This window comes from Garra rufa, chromosome 11, assembly GCF_049309525.1.
Source record: "Garra rufa chromosome 11, GarRuf1.0, whole genome shotgun sequence".
NCBI lineage: Eukaryota > Metazoa > Chordata > Actinopteri > Cypriniformes > Cyprinidae > Garra > Garra rufa.
The window spans coordinates 31,193,203-31,217,691 of record NC_133371.1 but is presented as its reverse complement, the minus strand read 5'-3'; the positions used below and the strand labels follow the sequence as shown (position 1 = coordinate 31,217,691).

At 35.2% G+C, this 24,489-nt stretch overlaps 1 protein-coding gene across 1 annotated transcript in view; it reads left to right on the top strand.

Moving 5' to 3' along the window:
• The first annotated feature begins 9,740 nt into the window (after positions 1 to 9,740).
• LOC141345237 (dual specificity mitogen-activated protein kinase kinase 1-like) overlaps positions 9,741 to 24,489 on the top strand; it is a 31,428-nt gene continuing 16,679 nt past the window's right edge. Inside the window, exon 1 of the mRNA XM_073850124.1 lies at positions 9,741 to 9,862. Within this exon, the coding sequence (XP_073706225.1) occupies positions 9,780 to 9,862 (83 nt within the window). The 5' untranslated portion in view covers positions 9,741 to 9,779. The remainder of the gene's footprint in view (positions 9,863 to 24,489) is intronic.

Sequence of the window (24,489 nt, the reverse complement as noted above, 5' to 3'; positions counted from 1 at the left end):
TCCTGGAGTGTATTTGATCAAATTCGCTGTACTGTTCGCCTTTTCGGGCTAGTGTTGTCAGAGCGCTGCGCTGCGGTTCATCCTCTGTAACCGACTCTGTTGCCGAATGTTTCTGCCTCTCGCGCGGCCTCATTTTAAACTCACGTGACGTCAGAGATCATGGTGCTGAAGCTGCAAGCGCTTGGTAAACAACACATATACGTTTTGTTGGAGAAAATACCGTTCTCAGTGAACTTTTACCTCAGTGTTAGCCTAGAATCTAGACGCGCCCCTAGCGGCAGCAAATTACATTTGCTTCTAAGGTCAGTCTAGTTACTCTCAATTCACTTAAATTTCCGAAAAATCCAAGATGTACCGGGCCAATCACGAGTCGGTGGGCGGGCTTAACATGATGACGTCTGACCTGCGACCATAAATTCAGTCAGACATGAATTCCTGGTTCCGTGAATTAAACGTGGAAAACTGAACAGTATTTATATATATTTTTTACTTTTGATACACAGCCACGTCCATGTGTCCTGAGCAGGAGCTCGTTACATCTGAACGCGCTGTGGTGTAGAATACGCAAACACCGGAAGCGATCTGTGGCGTGTATACGACACTCATTGTTTACACAGAGCACAAGAGATTGTGGATATAGCGGCTATTCAAAATGGTAATTACTTGCGCTTGTCCTGGTTGTTCAAACCCATTTAAAGCTGAAAAAGATTACGTTTGCTTGCGCAAACTCATCCTGGACTTTTTTTTTACATATTTCCCCTTTCGGTGTTTGCGTATACTACATCAAAGCGCGTTCACATGTGACGAGTCGAATCATAGATATGCTAAACTCGTGCTCATGACAGATGGACGTGGGTTTGTATCAAAGGTAAAAAGAAAATTATATAAATACTGTTCATTTTCCTGCAAAAACCGATCGTTTCGTGTCTTAGGACATCAGTGTATCGTCACTAGCCGCAGGGTGTAATTTGGATTTGTCTGTGCATGTTTTTGTTTACTTTTAAAGGTTTAGTGCCCATCTATGTCTATTATTTAGCTGACAGACTGCACAGTGCACTGATTTTTGTTAAAAATCTTCGTCGCTCTGACTACGTCACCTGACCGACTACGTCTCTGATTGGTTGTAGCGCTATCCTATTGCGTGGAGAGGAGTTTGAAAGACAACCGTTTATCCCACCCCTCCGGTTGAGCCCTGTCTATGGAGAGTGCCCAGACCCTACATTTATGTGGGTCTGGCTTGCCAGGCTACCTCAGTGTCATACTTAAAGCAAAATCACAATTTTAGTAAATACAGTGAAAATTAAAAAAAAAATTGTTTACATTAAATCAAAACTCTGTTTACATATTCAGTTATTCTAATAAAAAATGTATGGTCAGGATATTTCCGCCTCCGAACGACTAATTTCTTATAATATTATTTTTTCATATTAGGTGAGTCCCAATTTGTCTACGTATTGACTAATAGTCTATACAATTTTGTAAAAAAAAAAAAATAGCGTAAGTGGTGTATTCATTCACACTAAAAAAAAGTACTTCAAATATATAGCCTGCTTAATCAACCGAAATACGTGGAAAAAGTGTAGAATATTAGGAATACTTCCCTATTATATAGTAGGCGAAAAACAGTATGTAAAATAGGTGTATATCTGAATGCACTGTATTCATATATCAGTAAGCAAAAATGACTTCCTTACAATACATTACAATCTATTACAATAGAGGGTTTGCACTTATATCACGATTTGGTCATTTACTCGGAAGCGCGGGCATATTGGCGATACTCAGATGTACACAACAGCATTGATTAAACAGTTAATGTACTACTGAATATGTTGTTCTGCTAATTTATGCTGTCTAAACCACGTAAAATACGTGCAGAAGCTGCTAAGTCATATACAGAAGGACTTTGTCAATAGGAAAGGGCGCAATATTTTGACAAACTAAAGTTAATAGGTGGTAAAGATACATACGAGCAGTATAAATTAAGATATTAGCCTAATATTTCACCTACCTGACTGAAAATGATAAGAACAAACACAAATGTTGTCAAGATTCTTGCCCTGGAAATCCTGGTGTAGTTTGGCGAATCACAAAAGCTTTTGAGCCCTGTAATAGGTGGTAAATATCCATTCGAAAATTCTTCCTTCTATTTCTTATCCCAACAGTAGTACTTTAGTTTATTTGTTTTTCCGCCAAGCCTATGCTGTCTGAACCTTGGAAAAAACATGTGAAAGCTACTAAATGATTTAGAAATAGCCCTGGAAATTCTGGTTCAGTTTGGCCATTTTTTGACAATTTTTTGCACTCTTCTCCTTGATTTGTTATAACTTTTGGCAGTCTATAGTACTCCAAATGTTTTCCCGGTCTGACCGATTAGTACAGCCCAAAACAAGACAATAATTGAACATTTTCAGCAGCAATAATCAGCAAAATATACAAGTTTCATTCAGTTCAGTGGGATTGTATACATTCTGTGCCACCGATGTGGTTGATTGATGACATGTCGTGAAAAACACTCTATACACTAGGTTTTGAACAGCATGCTACCATAAAACTCTTACTATTTCTGCCATATAATGACTTGAGACGAGGAAAGGACAAACAACGACGTAATACAAACAAAAAGACTTTAATAATCCAAGGAGCTGAACAGGAAACAGAGGAACACGGGGTAGTAACATCAATTTATGCCGCGTTCCAGGCAACCGGTAACCCGTGTTTTTCCAACCTTCTACCCGTGAAAGTGCACTGGAACGGCAGTCAAACCCGTGACTTCCCACTCGTGGACTCGTACTAGATCGATGTACTCCCAGTTACGAGTTCTGACGTAACATAGCCCACGAAACAACAATGTCAGCCCTAATGCGTGCGGTGTTTATGCAAGTAGTACACGGTGAAAAAATAGAGCTTAGGACAATATAACGTTGCAATCAAATTAATAATAATATAAAAATAATAATAATTCATAGATGTGCACAGGCAGTTTGGCTTGACTTGCCTGGAACGCTACAAAGTCGTGAGTCGTGGTTTGAAGTGGTGATTTACCAGTTAAAAAAACCTGCCTGGAACGCAGCAGACATGTTTCTGAGGACAGTAACGGAAGAACGCCATCAAATGTAGCGAAGTAAAAGTAATTTTTTTTCACTATAAATGTAAGAGTAAAATTACCTTTCTTTAAATATACCAAAGTCCCTTTAAGGCAAGTCATGTCACTCGGCGGCCATCTTTGAAACGCCTCTCGGGCATTCAAGTGCAGCTCCTATCTGTTTGAATGGGGAAACATCAAATTCTCCAAAACTGTTCACCAAGCTTACGATTAAATTTCATATTTTAAATCTCCAACGAAATCCAACAAGAACTGCCTCATAAATATGGTTCCTTGAGCTCCAATAGCGTTAAAAAACGCTTATTTTTCCTGCTAAATGAGCCAGTGCGCATGCGCAGTACTGAGCGCACGTCTTAGAGCGCCGATCGTTTCTATAGCAACCGGGACTTCTAACGGCAGCTGCAGTGACGCGCTGACTTTACTAATCAACGATTGGCTCTTTCATTAAGAAGGCGGGGCTTCGCGGCCATAATGAGCGTTGCATTTTTCCCCATTCAAAACTATACGAGTGACATGTCTTGGGTATTATATAGTCTTTGAATATACTCTAAAAGTACTAGTTACCCCAAAAATGTAATTCGTTACTACCCACCTCTGCTAATGGCTGTCATTAGATTATTGTTGTCACACCCCTGGACTATCTAGTTGGTTTCTCCCATAATCTCCCCCCACTGCACTGTGTGTTTTGGTTTCTCCCCTCATTCCCTACACCTGTGAGTCTAATCAGTCTTTATAGACCTTTTTCCTGAGTGAACGATGAGCGCGGCCATTACGAATTCTAACGTCAGATTGAATGCTTTTCTGTTCCGGTTTCCATAGGAACCCATTCAACTAGCGTCCATCTGTTTTTAATGTAGCTAAGGTCCGCTGCTTCGTGTCATCTACACACTCATTAAAGTGAGGCACTGACAAATGACGGTCATTGCAACATTGCCAAGTGATGGCGCTATGGAGCCATGTCGGAATATACCCTAATTTGACTAGAAACAATGCAGACCGGAAATGCAAAGCATTCTTTCAGTTAAGAGTCGGACTTACTTCCGTGTTCAGGAAAAACGTCTATAAGTGTGTGTAATGCTGCCTTCATGTGATATGGGAAAGATGATGCTTTCCACTTGTGAAATGGAAATTACCAGTGTGTCGTGTTCAGGTGCTTTTGTTGTCGTAGTGAAGAGAAACATGGCGGACTCGGAATTTGTCCTCACATGCTACTTTGGTAAAACAGACCAAATAAAATAACATGAGAAAATTGCCTCCTTCAGAACAGTGTATCGCACAGCACCCTATTGGAGGCGAGCCACGACAAGCTAGCATCTTCTCTTAATGGTATTTTTAAAGACAACAACAACACTACGTTTAAATAGCGACGTTATTAAAATCCTTTATGCCCCAGCATTATGGGGGCTACAAACTAACCAACTAAACAGCAGAGAACTTTTAACATCATGCAATGCTTATCATTCAGTAGTTTCGTTGCTGTCCGCCATGTTGAAAGGTCAAAGTTTATCCCATCTCGGCAACTCGGGTATCATAAAAAATTGCGAGCTTTCCAGTGGAAATCACAACGTGAGTGGGTGTTTATGTGCAATTTCGATGTCGGATTTTGGTATTTACCATAATTACGATAGCACATGAAGGCAGCATAATTATTGCTGCTTTGTATACAGCTGTTACTATGGAAACCGTAATATTTCAGCGCTCCTAAAGCGCCCCCTCGTGACAGAGAATTAATTTTTCATTTCCAATACATTTTTTTCAGCTGTTTATGATCAAATGATTGCAATTATCGACCCATGTTTTTATGCAGCAAACACAGAGTTGTAAATGTAAAAAGTTAAGGTGCCTTCTAAAAATCTAAACAAGTACAGTAATATTTATGTTTTAAATAAATATAATAAATTCTATACTCAATTTATCCCTTTTAATGTTATAAAGGATGAAATGCCATTGTGTAACATATTTTGTTTTTGTGTGAAACTGTATCTGAATTTTAAATCATGCCATTTTATGGCTTAATATTCTACTTTACATTGTCCAATCCCATTCCTGTTTATTTTACTTTTGCAGATCTTAAAAATGGTTATGAATCGCTTTAAATTAATATTTAAAAATTCTGCAGATACACTAAATGAAATAAATATAATGAAATAAAATTACTTCCTTGATATTTGTTTATATTTGTGTATTAAAAACATTTTTGATTAGACTCCTATCTGATTTTCTATATTTAAAAAAAGGTATTTTTTATTTGGGCTAGTTAAATTAACTTTCGGGCTACCAAAATCTGAAGAGCACTGTATGTATATATATATATATATAAACACCTTACTTCAGCCTATGTTTTCAAGGAGAGGTGTGCGGAAGCTTTCCAAACAGTTTGAAATTCAGGGTCTTCACTTCATATCAATCAGATCAGAAGTAACTAGTAACTAGCTACTTGAGTACTTTTTCCATCGGATACTTTTTTACTTTTACTCAAGTAACTATTAAGATTGTTACTTTTACTCATACTTGAGTAAATATTTCCATAAGTACTTGTACTTTTACTTGAGTACAGATTTTGGGTACTCTACCCACCTCTGGCCATTAGTAAGCCTAAAAGTAGCATGTTATTATACCTTTGTGAATCATTGAGAACCAATTAACCATCCAATTCCCCATGGTACAAAACCTGTATATCAGAATAGACTACATTAGAGTACAGAAGTAAATATGGGTTGCAAATTAGTGTGTTATATTAAATATGTATGCACCGCACTGAATACAGAAAAACAGCAGAAAATATTCATATTCATCAGTATAACAAAATCTTTGTTTCCGTCTATTTCACATTTAATCATTTAATCCTTTCACAATGGATCTTCAACGAATCTTAATGTCATATAAAATGATGAAATAAACGTAGCCTAGTAAAGCTATTTTGTTATTTTGGATTGTCATTTTCCACCATCCTTTTAATATAATACTACCTTTTCCCCCCTTATTGATACCCTAGTAAAATACAAACAATCTGTTTTTTCATCCATCTGTCAGCAGTGAGTAAATAAAAGCCCATCCTTTACCAGATCCTTCACAATAATTTCATAATATGCCATTACTATAGCTCCACAAGACAGGATAATGCAGACAATAAAAGATCTTAGATTTTCTGTGCATCTAAAGCCCTTTACAGATTCCAGATCTCCACTGAACTCGGCATGAATAAAAATGACTTAGGACGAGACCATTTATAACAGCGAATCAATTTCAGCTCATAAATATCATTTTCTGTTTTTGCTTACTCTTTTTCAAAGTTACACATCATTAATCTGACAACTCTTCAGTTTTACTAGTATCTGATTTTCCTAAGAGGACATGATTTCTTGCATACCTAAATGCAAATACGGTAATTATCCAGATCTGCTTTTTATGAAATCACAGGGGGGAACCTATCAGAATAGCTGACAGAGCAAATCTGCCTGTTGCACCAAATTGTTGAGTAAGTTACTGATAAATTATGCTTATAACTAGAAAAGGCTAAAGTTTACTGTTTACACAGCATCACAATCTCTGTCTAGGCCGATTTGTTGAGAGTCAAGATAGATGCAGTTACATTCTCATTTGAAAATGTTGGCTAAACATTTTTCTTATCATGCTTAGTAAGCCCTGGTAATGCACAATTGACCTGAGAGTAATTAATTCTCTATTTGACATTCTCCATCAGGGAATAATATAGTATATGCAAATATATAGTATAGGAATAATATCAACCACAATAGCACTATAAGCAGCAGATGAGAGGATGGCATGAGCAGAGATAAGTAATTAGGTTGAATCCGCAGAGCACAATAACTGGACTGGTTCCGGCATAAACATAGATAAATGCTGAGAAAGAAACCACTTCGAAGGAGCAAAGGAGATGCATCTGTTTACTAAGCTGTAGACAGATTTAAGGCCTTGAGGAGTGTAGAGAAGATTTGTATAAATTTATGTTTAATCTCCAAATGGAGCTGGTTGGCTTTCCTGTGAATCAGTGTCTTTTTTGTAATAGATATTTGATCTTTATTTTTCCTCTTGTTCAGGATAGTACTGCACTGTACAGTTAAGGTCAAAAGTTTACATTCCCCTTTCAAAATCTGTTAATTATTTTACAAAAATAAGAGGGATCATACAAAATGCATGTTATTTTTGATTTAGTACTGACATAAATAAAATATTTCACATAAAAGATGTTTTCATAGAGTCCACAAGAGAAAATAACAGATGAATTTATAAAAATTTCCCTACTCAAAAGTTTACATACAGTTGATTCTTAATACTGGGTTCTTAGCTGAATGACCCACAGCTGTGTTCTTTTGTTTAGTGATAGTCCCTTGTTTGTCCTGAACAGTTAAACTGCCTGCTGTTCTTCAGAAAAATCCTACGGGTCCAACAAATTCTTTGGTTTTCCAGCATTTTTGTGTATTTGAACCTTTTCCAACAATGGCTGTATGATTTTGAGATTCATCTTTTCACACTAAGGACAACTGAGATTCAAACACTCACTGATGCTCCAGAAGAAAAAAAAACATGCATTATTGAGCCAGGGGGTGAAAACTTGTTGAATTTGAAGAGCAGGGTAAATTTAACTTAAATTTAACTTATTTTGTCTTCTGGGAAACCTGTAATTTCTTCTGTAGCCTCTGAAGGGCAATATTAAATATTTAGGCAAAATAAGAAAAATGTACACTTCTATGTTATGTTCAAAAGTTTTCAAAAGCGTTTAAATCTTCTGTAATAGTTGTAATAGTCCCTCAGTTGTCCTCAGTGTGAAAAGATGAAAATCATACAGTCATTTTTGGAAAGGGTTCAAATACACAAAAATGCTGGGAAACAAAATAATTTGTGGGACCTGAAGGACAGCGAGCAGTTTAACTGTTCAGGACAAACAAGGGACTCATAAAACAAAAACAAACAAAAAAAAAAAAAAAAAAACACAGCTGTGGATCATTCAGGTAAAGAACACTGTATTAAAAATCAAGGGGATGCAAACTTTTGAAAAGGGTAATTTTTTGTTATTCAACTATTATTTTCTCTTGTGGACTATATGTAAACATCTTTTATGTGAAATATCTTATTCAGGTCCGTACTTAATAAACAATAACATGCATTTTGTATGATCCCTCTTATTTTGGTAAAACAATTAACATTTTGCAGATTCTGAAAGGGGGATCTAAACATTTGACCTCAACTGTATTAATGACATTACAGATGTACATGACTTTTCTAAACTGTATGTTTAATGTAAAATCATTAAATTGAGTTTTCTTGAATATATAACAGCTGCAAAAAGTAACAAATCAACATTTTAAGGAGTTGATGATGTAAGACCAACAACCAAAATATAATGCAAAATCTATTGTGTCAGTTATGTGATTATTTCATTATATACATTCATTCCAGTGTAAATGCTGCACCACAGGCACAGGCTGACTATCTTTCTATTAAAACAACACTTTTATCGATGTTATATGGACTCGTTTTAAAGTCAATTCAAACTTGTAATAGACATGTACTTCTAAATTGTGTGGAGACCTGAATTGCAGTACATTTAATATAGGCTTGTATCATCTATTGCCATCTATTGTATCATCTATAGTTTTCAACCACTGCAGGGGGTCGACACTCCATAGAGAAGAATATTCATTAACAAACACATGCTTTAGTGAAAGAATTTAAGTGTTCCAAGGATAAAACTTTACAGTATAGCATTTTATATCTGGGTCTGTAAAAGTTGAAAACGTGCAGTCTAATATACTTTTAATACATAAACACATTAAAAAAATATATACTAATAAAATGTGTGACCCTGATACACAAAACCAGTCAAAATTTGTAATTTTCTGAAAGCTTTCCAGTAATGTATTTCCATTGATAGGGCAATATTTGGCCGAGATGCAATTATTTGAATATCTGCAATCTGAGGGTGCAAAAAAAAAAAAAAAAAAAAAAAATATTGAGAAAATCGCCTTTAAAGTTGTCCACATGAAGTTCTTAGCAATGCATATTACTAATGAAAAAAATACGTTTTTATGGTAGCAAATGTATAAAATGGAACATGATCTTTACTTAATATTCTAATGATTTTGGCATAAAAGAAAAATCGATAATTTTGACCCATACTATGTAATTTTGGCTATTGCTACAAATACACCCGTGCTACTTAAGACTGGTTTTGCCCAGGGTCACAAATGATTGTTGAAATTTCTTCGTTTTAATTAGCAGGCACGCCTATTAAAAACAATGAGCAGTAATAACGCATTACCACCAGCAGATGGGGTCATTGTCCACACGCGGTCATGCTGTCCGGAAGACAGATGTAAATATTTTCATGACGTAAAGAGACAATCTCTGTACCCATCCTCTACTGTCGTCCACCTCTAGAAATACTCAGTTTCTCTCAGAATAATCTATTCTTCGAAACAGCCTTCATCCTGAACGACAGCGGACCATGCGACGTTGTCGTTAGCTGCATTCGGTCTTTATTTATTTATTTATTGTAAAGCAAACAGCGATTGGTAGGGTGTGATAGGCTATTCATAGCTTATGCATCATTGCTCTGTCGGCGAGTGAGTTGGTTTAGTCTGCGGATCAGATTGCTCTTGTTTGATTTTTTTCTTTTTACTGCCGAGAAAGCCAGCTACTAGGATTCATCATGCAAAAAAGGAGGAAGCCAGAGCCGATCCAGCTGAACCCAATTCCAGATGGGAACACTATAAACGGAACCGGGGCCACAGAGTGAGTGGGCTTGAGGCTTACGATGTCATTTCATGTCGAACAAGCTGTTAGAAGACTTCGTGAAACCAGAGTTGCTTCATTCATAGGTTGTTTGGCTCATTAAGAATACGGTTGGACTCTGACAGGGCTGCTTAATAGAGTTAGCATTGCTAAATCTGCTCGTGTTGGGCATTACGTTGGTATTAGTATGGATATTTTGAGGGTGTGTTGATTCTAAGTGCCAACAGAAATATAACGCCCACGAATGAATTGCAAGCTAAAGGTGATTAGTATTAGTTGACTTACATAATAGCAAATATGGGTCATTTTGCAAAATGGGTGGCTTTTAAAGTTTAAAAAAAGTGATTTTTAAAGTAAATAGCTGTCCAATTTTAAACATTCTATCAAATTAAGCCTTATTAAATTGTAATAAAAAATAGCTATATAGTGTATTACATAGTATATGTTATAATATGGCACAATATAAAGTTATTCACAGTTTTAACCATTGTGCTTGAGTTTGTGAGACTAAAAAGTGAAAATGAGCACCTAATCATCATATTAGAATGATTTCTGAAGGATCATGTGACACTAAAGACGGGAATAATGACTGCTGCAAATTTAGCTTAGTCATCACAGGAATAAATAGCATTTTAAAATATATTAAAATAGAAAATTTATATTTTAAATTGTAATAATATATCACACTATTAACATATAAATTAATACTTGGTGAGTATAAGTGACTTTTTTTGCCCCCAATATATAAAGTGAATATTTTTGGGAGGGCTGTGCTAAGACAAATTTCTATAATAACACAGTAAAAGTTGGTCCCAGTTATTTAGTAGGTAATGTTGAGGAAATGATTAAAAATGAGGGAAACAAAATGCATGCTCTTGGTGGTATAACCCATATATTAGTGTTGTTTAGTGTCCATCAGGTGGACATAAAAGGCCCTGCCACTAAGATCAATGAGAATACCTTATCACATTTGGACAGAGCAGCCAACACAACACTGCTCTTTTCTGTAGTATGTTGTCCAGGCATAAATTAGGCTCAAAATGGAGCAGAACTGGAACTTTAAAGTAACTAGAGTCGTATGTGTGTTTGCAATTTGTAGAGGCCAAAAATCCAGCGGTCCGTTGTTCATACGTAGATTACGCAGCTGGATTTTATTATTGATGATTTGACATGATCCAGGCTTGTTAGGTTCTTCAAAGCTCATTCTGAAGTTGCTGTAATAGCAACAGGTCCGTTAGTTCAAACCTGTTTGGGAGCAGACTGATTTCACATAAACAGGATTAGTTTGTATTGTTTTAATTGAAGATGATTCTGAAAGTGCCCCAGCCACTTATAAACCTGGAAGAAATTAAAAGAAAGTTATTTATTTGTAAATAATTGAAATGTTGCATTAAATAATACACACGACCAATTTTACTCATTAAGTGATTTATTCGTGAAGGAATAATTATCTCACAATTTTATTCCAGTCATACGCACATTATGTACAGTTTATCTGAGCCGTGCATTAATTCGAATGGTGAGCTTTTATGCGGATGGCTTTGATGAATCACAGGAGCCACTTCTCACATCTCAAAATGCTTTTATAATACTCAATTAATTTAAACACAGTCTTAAGATGGATCTTATGGATTAAGAGACTTTAATTAATGCTGTCACGTATAACAGTAAATCCGCTTCAAAATTAAATCGATTGCTAATTACAATACTTTTGAAAATGTTTCATTTTTTTTTTAAATCTGTTAGAACTTTTGTCATTTTGCTCGCCAGATCTTAATTATATGATTTCATTATGTTGCTGTCTTGCTGCTGGCCAATCACTGCATTACTGATCATGGTTTCAAGTACCAATATACAGTTGAAGTCAAAAGTTTACATACACCTTGTAGAATCTGCAAAATGTTAATTATTTGACCAAAATAAGAGGGATTATACAAAGTGCATGTTTTTTTTATTTAGTACTGACTTGAATAAGATATTTCACATAAAATACATTTAACATATATAGTCTACAAGAGAAAATAATAGTTCAATTTATAAAAATGACCCTGTTTAAAAGTTTACATCCACTTGATTCTTAAAACTTTGTTCTTACCTAAATGATCCACACCTGTGTTTTTTTTGTTTAGTGATAGTTGTTTATGAGTCCTATGTTTGTCCTGAACAGTTATATTGCCCGCTGTTCTTCAGAAATATCCTTAAGGTCCCACAAGTTCTTTAGTTTTTCAGCAGTTTTTGTGTATTTGAACAATTTCTAACAATAACAGTATGATTTTGAGATCCATCTTTTCACATTTAGGACAACTGAGAGACTCGTATGCAACTATTACAGAAGGACCCTCACTGATGCTTCAGAAGGAAACACAATACATTAAGAGCCAGGGGTGTAAATGTTTGAGCAGAATGAAGATGTATACATTTTTCTAATTTTGCCTAAATATCAGAAGCTACAGAAGAAGCCCAGAAGACAAAATAAGCTCTGTTTAACGCTGATTTTCAAATTCAAAAAGTTTTCAGCTCCTTAATGCATAGTTTTTCCTTCTAAAGCATCAATGAACATTTGAACCTTCTGTAATAGTTGCATATGAGTCGCTTAGTTGTCCTCAGTGTGAAAAGATGGATCTTAAAATCACACAGTCATTGTTGGAAATGGTTCAAATACACAAAAATGCTGAAAAACCAAAGAATTTGTGGGACCTGAAGGGTTTTTCTGAGAAACAGCGGGCAGTTTAATTGTTCAGGACAAACAAGGGACTCACAAAATAAAACAAAACAAAGTGAAAACCCCCCAAAACAGAGCTGTGGATCATTCAAGTAACAACACTGTGTTACGAATCAAGGGGATGTCAACTTTTGAACGGGGTCATTTTTATAAATTTAACTATCAACTATTATAATAGTCACTCTTGTGAACTATGTAAAAGTCTTTTATGTGAAATATCTTATTCAGGTCGGTCTCGGTACTAAATAAAAAAATAACATGCATTTTGTATGATCCCTCTAATTTTGGTAGAATAATTAGCCTTTTGCAGATTCTGCAAGGTGTATGTAAACTTTTGACTTCAACGGTATCTACCCTTCCCAATGAACATGACAACACAGAGTAATTTCAGACAACTTAAAGGGATAGTTCACCCAAAAATGAAAATTCTGTCATTAATTACTCACCCTCATGTTGTTTCAAACCTGTAAGACTTTGTTTATATTCTAAACACAAATTAAGTTATTTTTGATGAAATCCGAGAGCTTTCTGACCCTGCATAGACAGCAATGCAACTATCATGTTCAAGGCCCAGAAAGGTACTTAGTAGTAATTAGTAAGGACATTGGCTGTGTCCAAATTCAGGGTCTGCATCCTCCTTAGGATCCTTCCTACCAGGTTGAAGGAGGAGGGGTCCTCCAAAGACCGCAAAACCTGGAAGTAGGTGTCAGTGAATTTGGACAGCCTACACTTCTTTCAGTTCCCTCCCTTCCCCGTTGTTCATATCGTGTCGCCTAGCAACCGTGACAGCGCTAAGCAAGAAGTAAGGTTATCTGTACTGCACAAAACATAATAACTACTCTTTCATCCCTAAAAGCGTTAAAAACATCTTCAATCACTAACAAGAAATTAGCTGTGTAAGGGGATATTCACACAGGCAGTAAGAAAGAAGCTAGTTTACGAAAGTGATGTTTTTTAACATATATACATACAAATGTAAAAAAAATAAGCTTAACGCTAAAACCAAAGGCCTAACTAGACAACCGCTGTAAAAAAATATTTTTTGAAACGCCAGTTTTTTTAAAACTTCCATCATTACTACCACTTGCTTCGTCCGCCATTATTTGAAAATTCTGGAAGCGCTCTGCCGAAAGGAATTGTGGGATAGGTAGGACGGGAAAGGATCCACCAGACCCATCCTTCAAATTCGGGGAAAATGAGGACGTATTTGTGGGCCGCATTTGAAGGATCCTATGAATTTGGACAGCCTTCGTCGCGGCGCTGTGACGTAACATCCTTCAAATGAGTCCTCCGAAGGATGTAGACCCTGAATTTGGACACAGCCATTGTTAAACATTAGGGATGCATGATATTTATCGGACAGATAAATTATCGACCGATATGGGTAAAAATTACGCAGATAAGTAAATGAAATCCGATCCGATTAAGTATTCTTGCTGGTAAATCAATCAGTCTGGTTTATCTGAGATTCATCTGCTTTCCGAGTGCAAGTGACTGCAGCTGTAAACTGCAGTGACTCTCGGACTGTCGCGTGTAATACGTCATCATCTGTGTCGTCATCATCGTCTTCGCCGGTCTGGAAGTTTTTCACGGTGGAAGAGGAGGACGATGCTATTGCTATTTGCAACACATGTTTAGCAAGGATTAGGAGGTAAAAAGCCGTCAAGTTTTAACACAACAAATCTCACTTCAGAGGTCGTCATTCCGGTGAATCTGTTTTAGGGGCCGTTCACATGTCGCGCCTAAAAACGCGTGGAAAATGCTAGACGCGCCGCTTTCTCTTTCTTTCCAAACCGCTCTGTAGCCTGCTCTGCTGTGGCGTCTGCCGTTGCTAAGCAACCATGACCTGCGCTCTCCATAAAGACGCGGAAGTTTCAGCAAAGGATAAATGGATTTTCAGCATTAAAAATCGCTTGCAGTAGCTCTGTTATTAAATTTATTTAAAAATGGTTTTTCCTGTACAGTTATGATAAACTGTTTCTCCACCTTGGCAGTGCTTTCAATGTTATTAAGGGAACGGGTGAAGCTGATTGGTTGGTTCATGTCATATGACCTGCGTTGGGCTTGCGGCATTCTGAAAAGTTGATGTTTTTATCTCGATTCTGATGTTTTATTCCCCGCCTTGTACGATTTGGTTGCTGCACACATTCATAATGTGATCAATAAGAAGCTTTAACGGACATTTGGACATCTGACGTTACTCCATGATGCACTTTTCATTTTTTCCAGGTTGACAAATGTCAAAGCATTTTATTTATTTAGAATTGTGGTGCCTTACACAAAAAATAAAAACATTTTTGAAGAGTCAGGACTGATGTTTGCTATGATTGTTAGACCCAGATATATACAGTAATATACATTTCATTAGTTTATCTCAGATTTTGTATTCTCCTGGGTGCACAAAATTATCATATAAAAATATGAATGTATCGGTATCGGCCACAAGAAGGACTTAATCATCGGCTATCGGCTATCGTGCATCCCTATTAAACATTTAATATGGATATGTAAATGAATGCAAGTATAATCATCCAGTATACCTCAGTATGTGATTATTGAGGATTTTAAATGCCCACCAAATATAGATGCAAGTGACGGCAGTGTATCGATTTGTTTGTCAGCTTCACATCCCCACAGACAGATATAGTGACAGAGAGGACCACCTCTGTCTGTGCTACCTTCATTGGCAGGCCTGTGATTTTTGTCCTCTTGAAGCCAAGCCAGTGTCACTCCTCACAGCCTGAGCCAGTGGTGCATGTCATTGCCTCTTGTTTCATCGAGCTCACTTGAGGGCTTAGACACTTTCCCCCTCTTGTAGTCTCTCCATTTGGCATTAAGAGACTATTAATTATTTAGGATAAAGTTGGTGTCCTTGTATATAGAAACTGGCTATTATTTCTACATAAGTAATGTGTATTAGCTGGTGCTATAGAAGTGGTGTTTGGGAGACTGACAGTAAAACAGAATTACATTCCTTCCTGGAGAGCAGGACAGGCTGTGGCGAGCTCGCTTTGGAGCTCGCTTTGGAATGTGTGTGTGTGTGTGTGTGTGTGTGTGTGTGTGTGTACGTGTGCGTGTGTGTGTATGTAGCGGTGATTCAATCCTGTGGAAGTCAGTGTTATAGAGAGAGGCTCAGTGGAATGTTAAATACTGTGACAACGCTTTTTTTCCCAGAAGCCTCTGCTTTAAATCTGTCGTGGCAAGTCTATCTCAAAGAGTGCAGTTAATATTATTTCCTAAGTTCTTGCCTATTGCTTGTGAAGCACTTTATATGTATCATCTCTTTCATGCATTTACAATTTGTAATTGGGAGTAATACAGTAACAGTATCAGCCTCCAGTGGAGAGTGAATTGATTTAGCAGCCATAGATATATTCTTAACAGCAATGAAACAAGAAGTTTTTCTTATTCATATTTTCCTTTTGGTGACTTCAAGGCCCGTTCACACCAAGAACAATAACTGTAAAGTTTTAATAAGTCCACACCATAACTATAACAATAACAGCAAAGAGGAACAATATGGCTGAAATCACTTTCAGAATGATTTTTGATGAACTGATAAACGACAAAAATATTGACAGCCAATCAAAATCCATCCTGTCTTCAAGAGCTCAAGTATTTAAAGTGGCAGATGACAAAACTGCAGCATGCGCTTATAATAAACATGATATTGTGCAGTGCGTTAACATTTTTTAAGGGCTAGTTTACCAAATTTTGGATGAATAAATCAAAAGTAGGTCAGTACACTTCAAGCAAAACGCAATATTGACTAGTGTCTGTGAATATTAAGCCACAAAAATACTATTTAAATATAATTCCTGCATGTTTAGCATATTTCAGTGTTTTCAGTAGAGCTGCAAAACGATTAGTCGTGATTAATCGATTCAAAAATAAAAGTTTGTTTGCATATCATATGTCTACATTGTATTATGTATGTACATTGTATATTTATTATGTATATGTGAATACACATACATACATGTATATATTAAGGGGAAAAAATGGTAGATTTAAATGTAAAATATTTATATTTATATATGATATAAATTATATACAAATGTTTACATACAAATACATACAATTAAAAAAAGTATATATATATATATATATATATATATATATATATATATGTATATGTGTTTATTTATATATACACATAATATACACATAATATACACAGTACACAAACATAAACTTATTTTGAATCGATTAATCGCGACTAATCGTTTTGCAGCTGTAGTTTTTAGCCTCTGCCGCCTCAATATAAACACATAAAACAAAACCTTTAGAACTGCTTTAAGTGTCACTTCATGAACACTTCTTTTGAGAAGAACTATTGTCATATCATATACAAACACAAACTTAAAGGTCTTTACAGCAACCCGTCAAAATAAAAGTTTGGTTTAACTTGAAGAATCTGTGACAGAAATATATTACTTAAAGTAATGATAGTACTTCTACTACTATAAAATTATTATTAAAACATTACTCTTTAAGGAACATTTAAGAGAAAAGTTGTTTACCAGAATTTATTTAGTAGAAACATGTAAATACACGACACAGTATTTCTGAGAAAAAAAGAAAAATAAAACCTAGAAGAAATAAAATAATAAGAAATAATTTTTCATAAATTTGAGATGTCTTTGATTATTAAAATTTTTATGAAACCATTAAAATGGAATCCAGAAAATTAATGGAAATCACAGAATTTGTTCAAAATGAACTGAATTTGATTAAAAAAAAATTAAATATTTGTTCAACTTTTTACAAATTGCTGTTAAATGGTGGAAATTTCATGATTTGTATCAATTAGACATGCTTTAATATTGTTTAAGTTAATTATTAAAACATTTAAAAAAAATGGAATCCAGAAAAATTAAAATGGAAAATAAATGATTTTGGTAAAAAAATTTTTTTACAAAGGTTTAGGAAAAAAATAAAATAATAAAAAAAAATTCATAGGGTCCTACAAACCGTAAGACCTTCGTTCATCTTCGAAACACAAATTGTTTGATATAAACTAGCAATTGCAAGTTATAAAGTCAGAATTGTGAGATATGAACTCACATTTCTGACTTTTTTCCTCAGAATTTTGGAATATAAAATGTTTTCAATTAATTAGACATGATTTTTGATTAAGATTTTTTTATTTAACCATTAAAACAAGGTTAAAAAAAATTAAATGGAAAAAAAAATAGAAACATTAAAAAATAGAAAAATTAAAATGGAATTTACAAAAAAGGGAAAAAATAAAAGTGATTATTTTTTGATAAAAATCTGAAAAGCTTTCTGACCCTGCATACACAGCAACCCAACTACCACATTCAAGGCCAAAAAAACTACCACGTTCAAGGCTTTCCATATAAAAGAGGTACAGAAAACCGAAAACTCGAATCGTTCCTTTGCAAGAAGGACGTTTTTGCTGTTTTGCCGACTGGATACGGCAAGAGTTTAATCTATCAGTTCACGAGTTCACACTTACATATAATTAGCCGGAGAATAGTAGTGCATGTTTGGCGTGCTGTCCGGTGAAGGGCTCCGAGCTCGGGAGTGGCCCGAACCCAGAGTACGTTACCCCCCAATAGGAGTAGCGAGAACTCGGAGTGATGAGATGGGGTGGTGGAGGTTTACTGATAAACCATCGAGTGAATTGAGGTGAGTCAGCTGTATTTAAACCTATGGCGCTGATTGACTTGTGATGTTTACGCTAAGCATCTGACGTGCTTCTCCCGAACTTTGTTAATGAAACATCATTTAGCTCTGCTGGTAGCTAAGCGTGTATTGTTGTGATTGGTCGTGGCGTTATCCAATTGTGTGCAGTTAGAGTTTTAAATGCATGCTTGGTGCCGCCCCTCGAGTTAGGCAGTTTTCATTGCTCGATCCCAGACCCTTAATCTTAATAGATTAGGGTCTGGATTTTTCCAGGCTAGCAGTTGCGTGTTATAAAGTCAGAATTGTAGGATATAAACTCATAATTCAGATTTTTTTCTCAGAATCTTAGAGTATAAACTGGCAATTTCATAATTTAGCCATTTAAACAAGGTCTAGAAAAATTATAAATTATAAAACGGAAAAAAAAAAATGTAATTTGGGAAAAAATAAAATGGATTTCTCATAAGTCCTTCAATCACCTTCTGAAGACAAATTAAGATATTTTTGATGAAATCCAAGAGCTTTCTGACCCTGCATAGACAGCAGCGCAACCATGTTGAAGCCCCAGAAAGGTAGTAAGGGCATCTTTAAAGTAGTCCAAGTGATATCAGCACAAAGAAAACAAAATAATGACTTTATTCAACAATTTCTTCTCTTTTTTGTCAGTCTCCACCTCATGTTCATGAGAGTACCACAACACATGCGCTTATTTATTCAAAAAACAGTAATATTGTAAAATATATTTCACAATTTGAAATAACTGTTTTCTACTTCATTATATTTAAAAATGCATTCCTATGATGGCAAAGCTAAATTTTCAGTCAATGTCACATGATCCTTCAGAAAGCACTGTAATATGATTTGGTGCTCTTGGTTTGTTAAAAGGTTAACAGTAATGTGGAAACTGCGGTACATTTTAATCTGAATCACTCAAGTGTCGGACTAATAGTTCTGCTGATATAATCAGGGTAATATGTTATTGTTTAAAAAAAGGTTTCTGTCCAAATCGACTACTAACCTTGTTTTATTTACCTACCAAAGCCAGTTTGCCTTGCATTTGGCACTTGACAATGCTAATTTTGTACCCTGCCAATATTGTTTCATCTCTCTCCATTGGCAGCGGTACCTCTGCCGCTATTGTTTCGCACGAGCTCTATGCAGCATTGTGTCTTTTCAAGATAATCAGTAGGAAACCACACAGTGTTACAGTGTTACACAATCACACCACACACACACACCACGGCACCATCTGCTGCATTTTACTTAAGAGCACTGCTGGGTGTATGAATGCTGCTATAGTGCATCAAGAAGCGCTTGATAATTCCCAGTCATTTCCTACCTGTTCTCCCCCTTTATTATGCTTATGTCTGAGATCTGGTTAAATTGTGGATTTACAGGATGCCAGGACAGATGTATCCACGGGAATGATTTATGGAGGGTAGTTAAATATTGACCGCAGAACACAATCTCTGGTTTTGTGCTCCTCCCCAGAGAAAAAAGGTCTGCTTCTGTCTAACCTCAGCTGATCCTGGCGCTCCCTAGTGTTTACATGCACATTCCAGCACACAAGTTGTGAAGTTGAACACTTATTTCCTGTGTTTGATCATTCTATATCCACACACCTCTAGTTGTGATTCTTTCAAGTACTGTTCTTGGGCCTTCAAAGGCTTTTCTGGGTTTGAATCTCAAACTATCAGCAGCTTTACTCTTCACTTTTCTGCACTTTTTGTGTCTTTCTTCAGAAAGAATCTGCCCTTTTTATGTGAACATAATGGTGTATCAAAGGTTAGACTAAATAATTTACTGTGTAGTAGTATTGAATTATTTATTACTTTCATACAAGTTGTTGCAGCATAGCATAGCTGCGTTGTCACTACATCTCATGTTAATAGAGTTGAAGGGTTTTTCTTTCATTCTTTTTTTCTCGAAGTGATTACTGTTTTGTTTTGTATTATGCTTTGTAAATAATAATGTATTTTTATGTTTTGAGTATTTTTTAATTGAATTAATGTTTCAAATTCCAATTAATTTTTAAAGTGTTATAAATTGATTCTATTAGACGCTTTTAGATTTAGAACACTAAATCCACAACAATTAAATTGCCTTGAAAACTTAGCATTTGAGTTTTATTTTATTTTTTTATTTTTTGTGGTATATTGGTTGGTTTTTGGTTTTAGGATCATGTGACACTGAAGACTGAAATAAATTATATTATAAAATTGATTAAAATAGAAAACTGTTATTTTAAATGGTAATAATATTTCACAACATTACTATTTTTTAGGGCTGTCCCCGACTAAGAATTTTCATAGTCGAATCAGAATTTTCGAATCTTTCTATAGTCGACCGATAGTCGAATCATCTAGGCTTATGTGTGTGTGTGAATGGGATAGGAGGGACACGACACTATAGTCAGCAGGAGGGTAAAACAATTTTTATTTTATTTTACACACTGCACACAGCAACAACTTTTAATAAAGCGACCAAAACTGCCTGCCTGACTGCAAAACTGACAGACAAACTTATTTAGGTTTAAATAAAAAGACAGAACGCGTCTTTTAGTTCTAAAAACGCGAGGCGCACAGCACTGCCTTTTTTGCTAAGCAACGACCAAAACAGCTGTCCTGTCAGTCAAATCAAAGGATTATAGCGCGAACGCTCTAAAATCTAGTTTTTTGCTGTTAATTAAACTGTCATATTAGCAGAAACCCTAAATAATACAGCCCCTGGTTTCCCATGATAGACACCAAAGGTTTCTCCTCTATTTCTTGCAGTCTCCGGACTTTTTAAGCGACGGTAAACTTTCGAAGACCCGAAAGATTGGACAATGGGAAAGAACGCGAATAACGTTGGGCGTTTTTTCCGCTCAGAGTTGATATTTTTTTTCAACTTCAGGCGCTCAGAGCGCTCCTGCAAAAACGCGAGGCGCCGGGGACGCATTAACGGAGCGCAGAACGCTCACTGCCAACAGAAAACCATTCAAAAGAGGCGCCTCCAACGGCTAAAGCGCGTTCGGTGTGATCGCCGCCTAATCCCTGCCGTCCTCATCTCATCATGGATCAGGGCAAGTGAAAATTAAATCTGTCACAGGGGTGGTTGCATTTGTTCACAAACACGTTAAAAATATTTATTGAACGCTTCTTTCTTTTCACTTTTGTTTTTACTGCATTATCATAATCTAAGGCTGTTTATAACTTAATATGTCCGTACAAAATCTAGTAGTTCTGTGTGCAGTTAGACATTGAGCACCCCTATATTGCCAAAATGGTGTGATGCTCGTTTCACCCGCGAAGATTCGACTGTGAGATCGGTGGTCAAATCAGGCTCCGCATATCGATGCATCGAATCTTCGACTATTCGGGGACAGCCCTACTATTTTTATTATATTTTTGTTCAAATAAAATGCAGCATTGCTGTTAAGGTTAGGGATTATGCATGTTTCGAAAAATTTCGAAAAAAATACATTTTTACCTTGGAATATTATTAAGTTTTTTTAATGGAAAAACATGGAAGCTTGTTTCTGCCACTGAATAAAAAATAAAAGATAATTGTGACTTTTTATCTCACAATTCTGACATATTTTTTTTGAAATTGTGAGTTTACATCTCGCAATTTGACTTTTTTTCTCTTGATTGTGAGTTTATATCTAGTAATTCTGACTTTTTTCTCACATTTGACTTTTTTCACAAAATTGAGAATCGAAGAATTGTGGGATATAAACTCACAATTCTGACTTTTTTCCGAAATTGCAAGTTTACATCTCGCAATTCAGATTTTTTCCCCCTCAGAATTGTGATATAAACTCGCAATTGCGAGTTATAAAGTCAGAATTAATGGATATAAACGGGCAATTCTGACTTTTTTTCTCATATTTGTGGGATATAAACTGGCAATTCTGATCTTTTTCTCAAAATTGCACATTTACATCTCGCAATTCAGATGTTTTCCCCTCAGAATCGAGATATAAACATACAATTGTAAGTTATAAAGTCAGAATTGTGGACCATAAACTCGCAATTCTGACTTTTCTCGAAATTGCAAGTTTACATCTCGCAATACAGATTTTTTTTCCTCAGAATCTCATAATTTTGACTTTTTTCTCAAAATTGAGTTTGTATTGCAGTTCTGACTTTTTACTCAGAAGTGTGAGATATCGATAATGTCAGAATTGGGATATAAACTCTCAAAATCAAAAGTGTATGAAAATTTACTTTTTTCTCAAAATTGTGTGATATAAACTCACAATTGTAAGTTATAAAGTCAGAATTGCAGGAAATAAACTTAAAATTCAGACTTTTTTGAATTGTGGAATATATAGGCTCACAATGGCAAGTTGTGAAGTCAATTGCGGGATATAAACTCGCAATTCTGACTTTTTTTCTCAAAGTTTTGTAATATAAACTTGCGATTCTGACTTTTTCCCTCAGAATTGTGATATAAACTTGCAATTGCGAGTTATAAAGTCAGAATTGCGGAATATAAACTTGCAATTCTGACTTTTTTCCTCAGAATTGCAGGATATAAACTCCTAATTCTGACTTTTTTTCTCGAAATTGCAAGTTTACATCTCGCAATTCACATTTTTTTTTTCCTGAGAATTGTGATATAAACTCATAATTGCAAGTTATAAAGTCAGAATTGTGGTAGAATTGCGATATAAACTCGCAAATCTGACCTTTTTTTCTGAGTTTGTATTGCAGTTCTTTTTTCTCAGAAGTGTGAGATATCAACTCTCATTTTAAGTTATAATGGCGGAATTGCGGGATTTGAAAATTGACTTTTTTTCTCAGAATTGTGTGATATAAACTTGCAACTGTAAGTTATAAAGTTATGAAGTCAATTGCGGGATATAAACTCACAATTCTGACTTTTTTTCTCAAAATGTTGTGATATATAGACTCAACATTGCAAGTTGTGAAGTCATTTGCGGGATATAAAATCACAATTCTGACTTTTTCCCTTGGAATTGTGATATAAACTTGCAATTGTGAGTTATAAAGTCAGAATTGCAGGATATGATTTTGCAATTCTGACTTTTTTCTCGAAATTGAAGTTTACATCTCCCAATTCAGATTTTTTTTCTCCTGAGAATTGTAATATAAACTCGTAATTGCAAGTTATAAAGTCAAAATTGTGAAATATAAACTCCCAAAATCCTTTTTTTCTCAGGATTTTGGGATATAAACTTCCAATTTTAATTCTGACATTATAACTCACAATTGGAAGTTTTTAATCAAAATTGACTTTTTTCTCAGAATTGTGCGATATAAACACAATTGCAAGTTATAAAGTCAATTGCGGGATATAAACTTGCAATTCTGACATCTGACAATACTCAAAATTGTGGAATTAAACTCACAGATGTGAGTTATAATGTCAGAATTGCGGGATATAAACTCGAAATTCTGACTTTTTTTTTCTCAAAATTTGCGAGTTTGTATTGCAGTTCTGACTTTTTTTCTCAGAAGTGTGAGATATCAACTCGCAGTTGTGAGTTATAATGGCAGAATTGCGGGATATAAACTCGAAATTTTGACTTTTTTACTCAGAATTGTGACAGATCAACTTGCAATTGTGAGTTATGTCAGAATTATGCGATATAAACTCTCAAAATGGAAAGTTTATCAAAATTTACTTTTTTCTCAGAATTGTGTGATATAAACTCACAACTGTAAGTTATAAAGTCGAAAATTGCAGGATATAAACTCAAAATTCTGACTTTTTTCTCAGAATTGTGGGATATAAAGACTCACAATTGCAAGTTTTCAAGTCAATTGCGGGATATAAACTCACAATTCTGACTTTTTTTCTCAAAATTGTGTGATATATAGACTCACAATTGCAAGTTATGAAGTCAGTTGCGGGATATAAAATCACAATTCTGATTTGTTTCCTCGGAATTGTGATATAAACTCGCAATTGTGAGTTATAAAGTCAGGATATAATTTTGCAATTTTGACTTTTTCTCAAAATTCCAAGTTTACATCTCCCAATTCAGATTTTTTTTCTCCTGAGAATTGTGATATAAACTCGTAATTGCAAGTTATAAAGTCAAAATTGTGAAATATAAACTCCCAAAATCCTTTTTTTCTCAGGATTTTGGGATATAAACTTGCAATTGTGAGTTATAATGTCAGAATTAAAATTGGAAGTTTTTAATCAAAATTGACTTTTTTCTCAGAATTGTGGGATATAAACACAATTGCAAGTTATAAAGTCAATTGCGGGATATAAACTTGCAATTCTGACATCT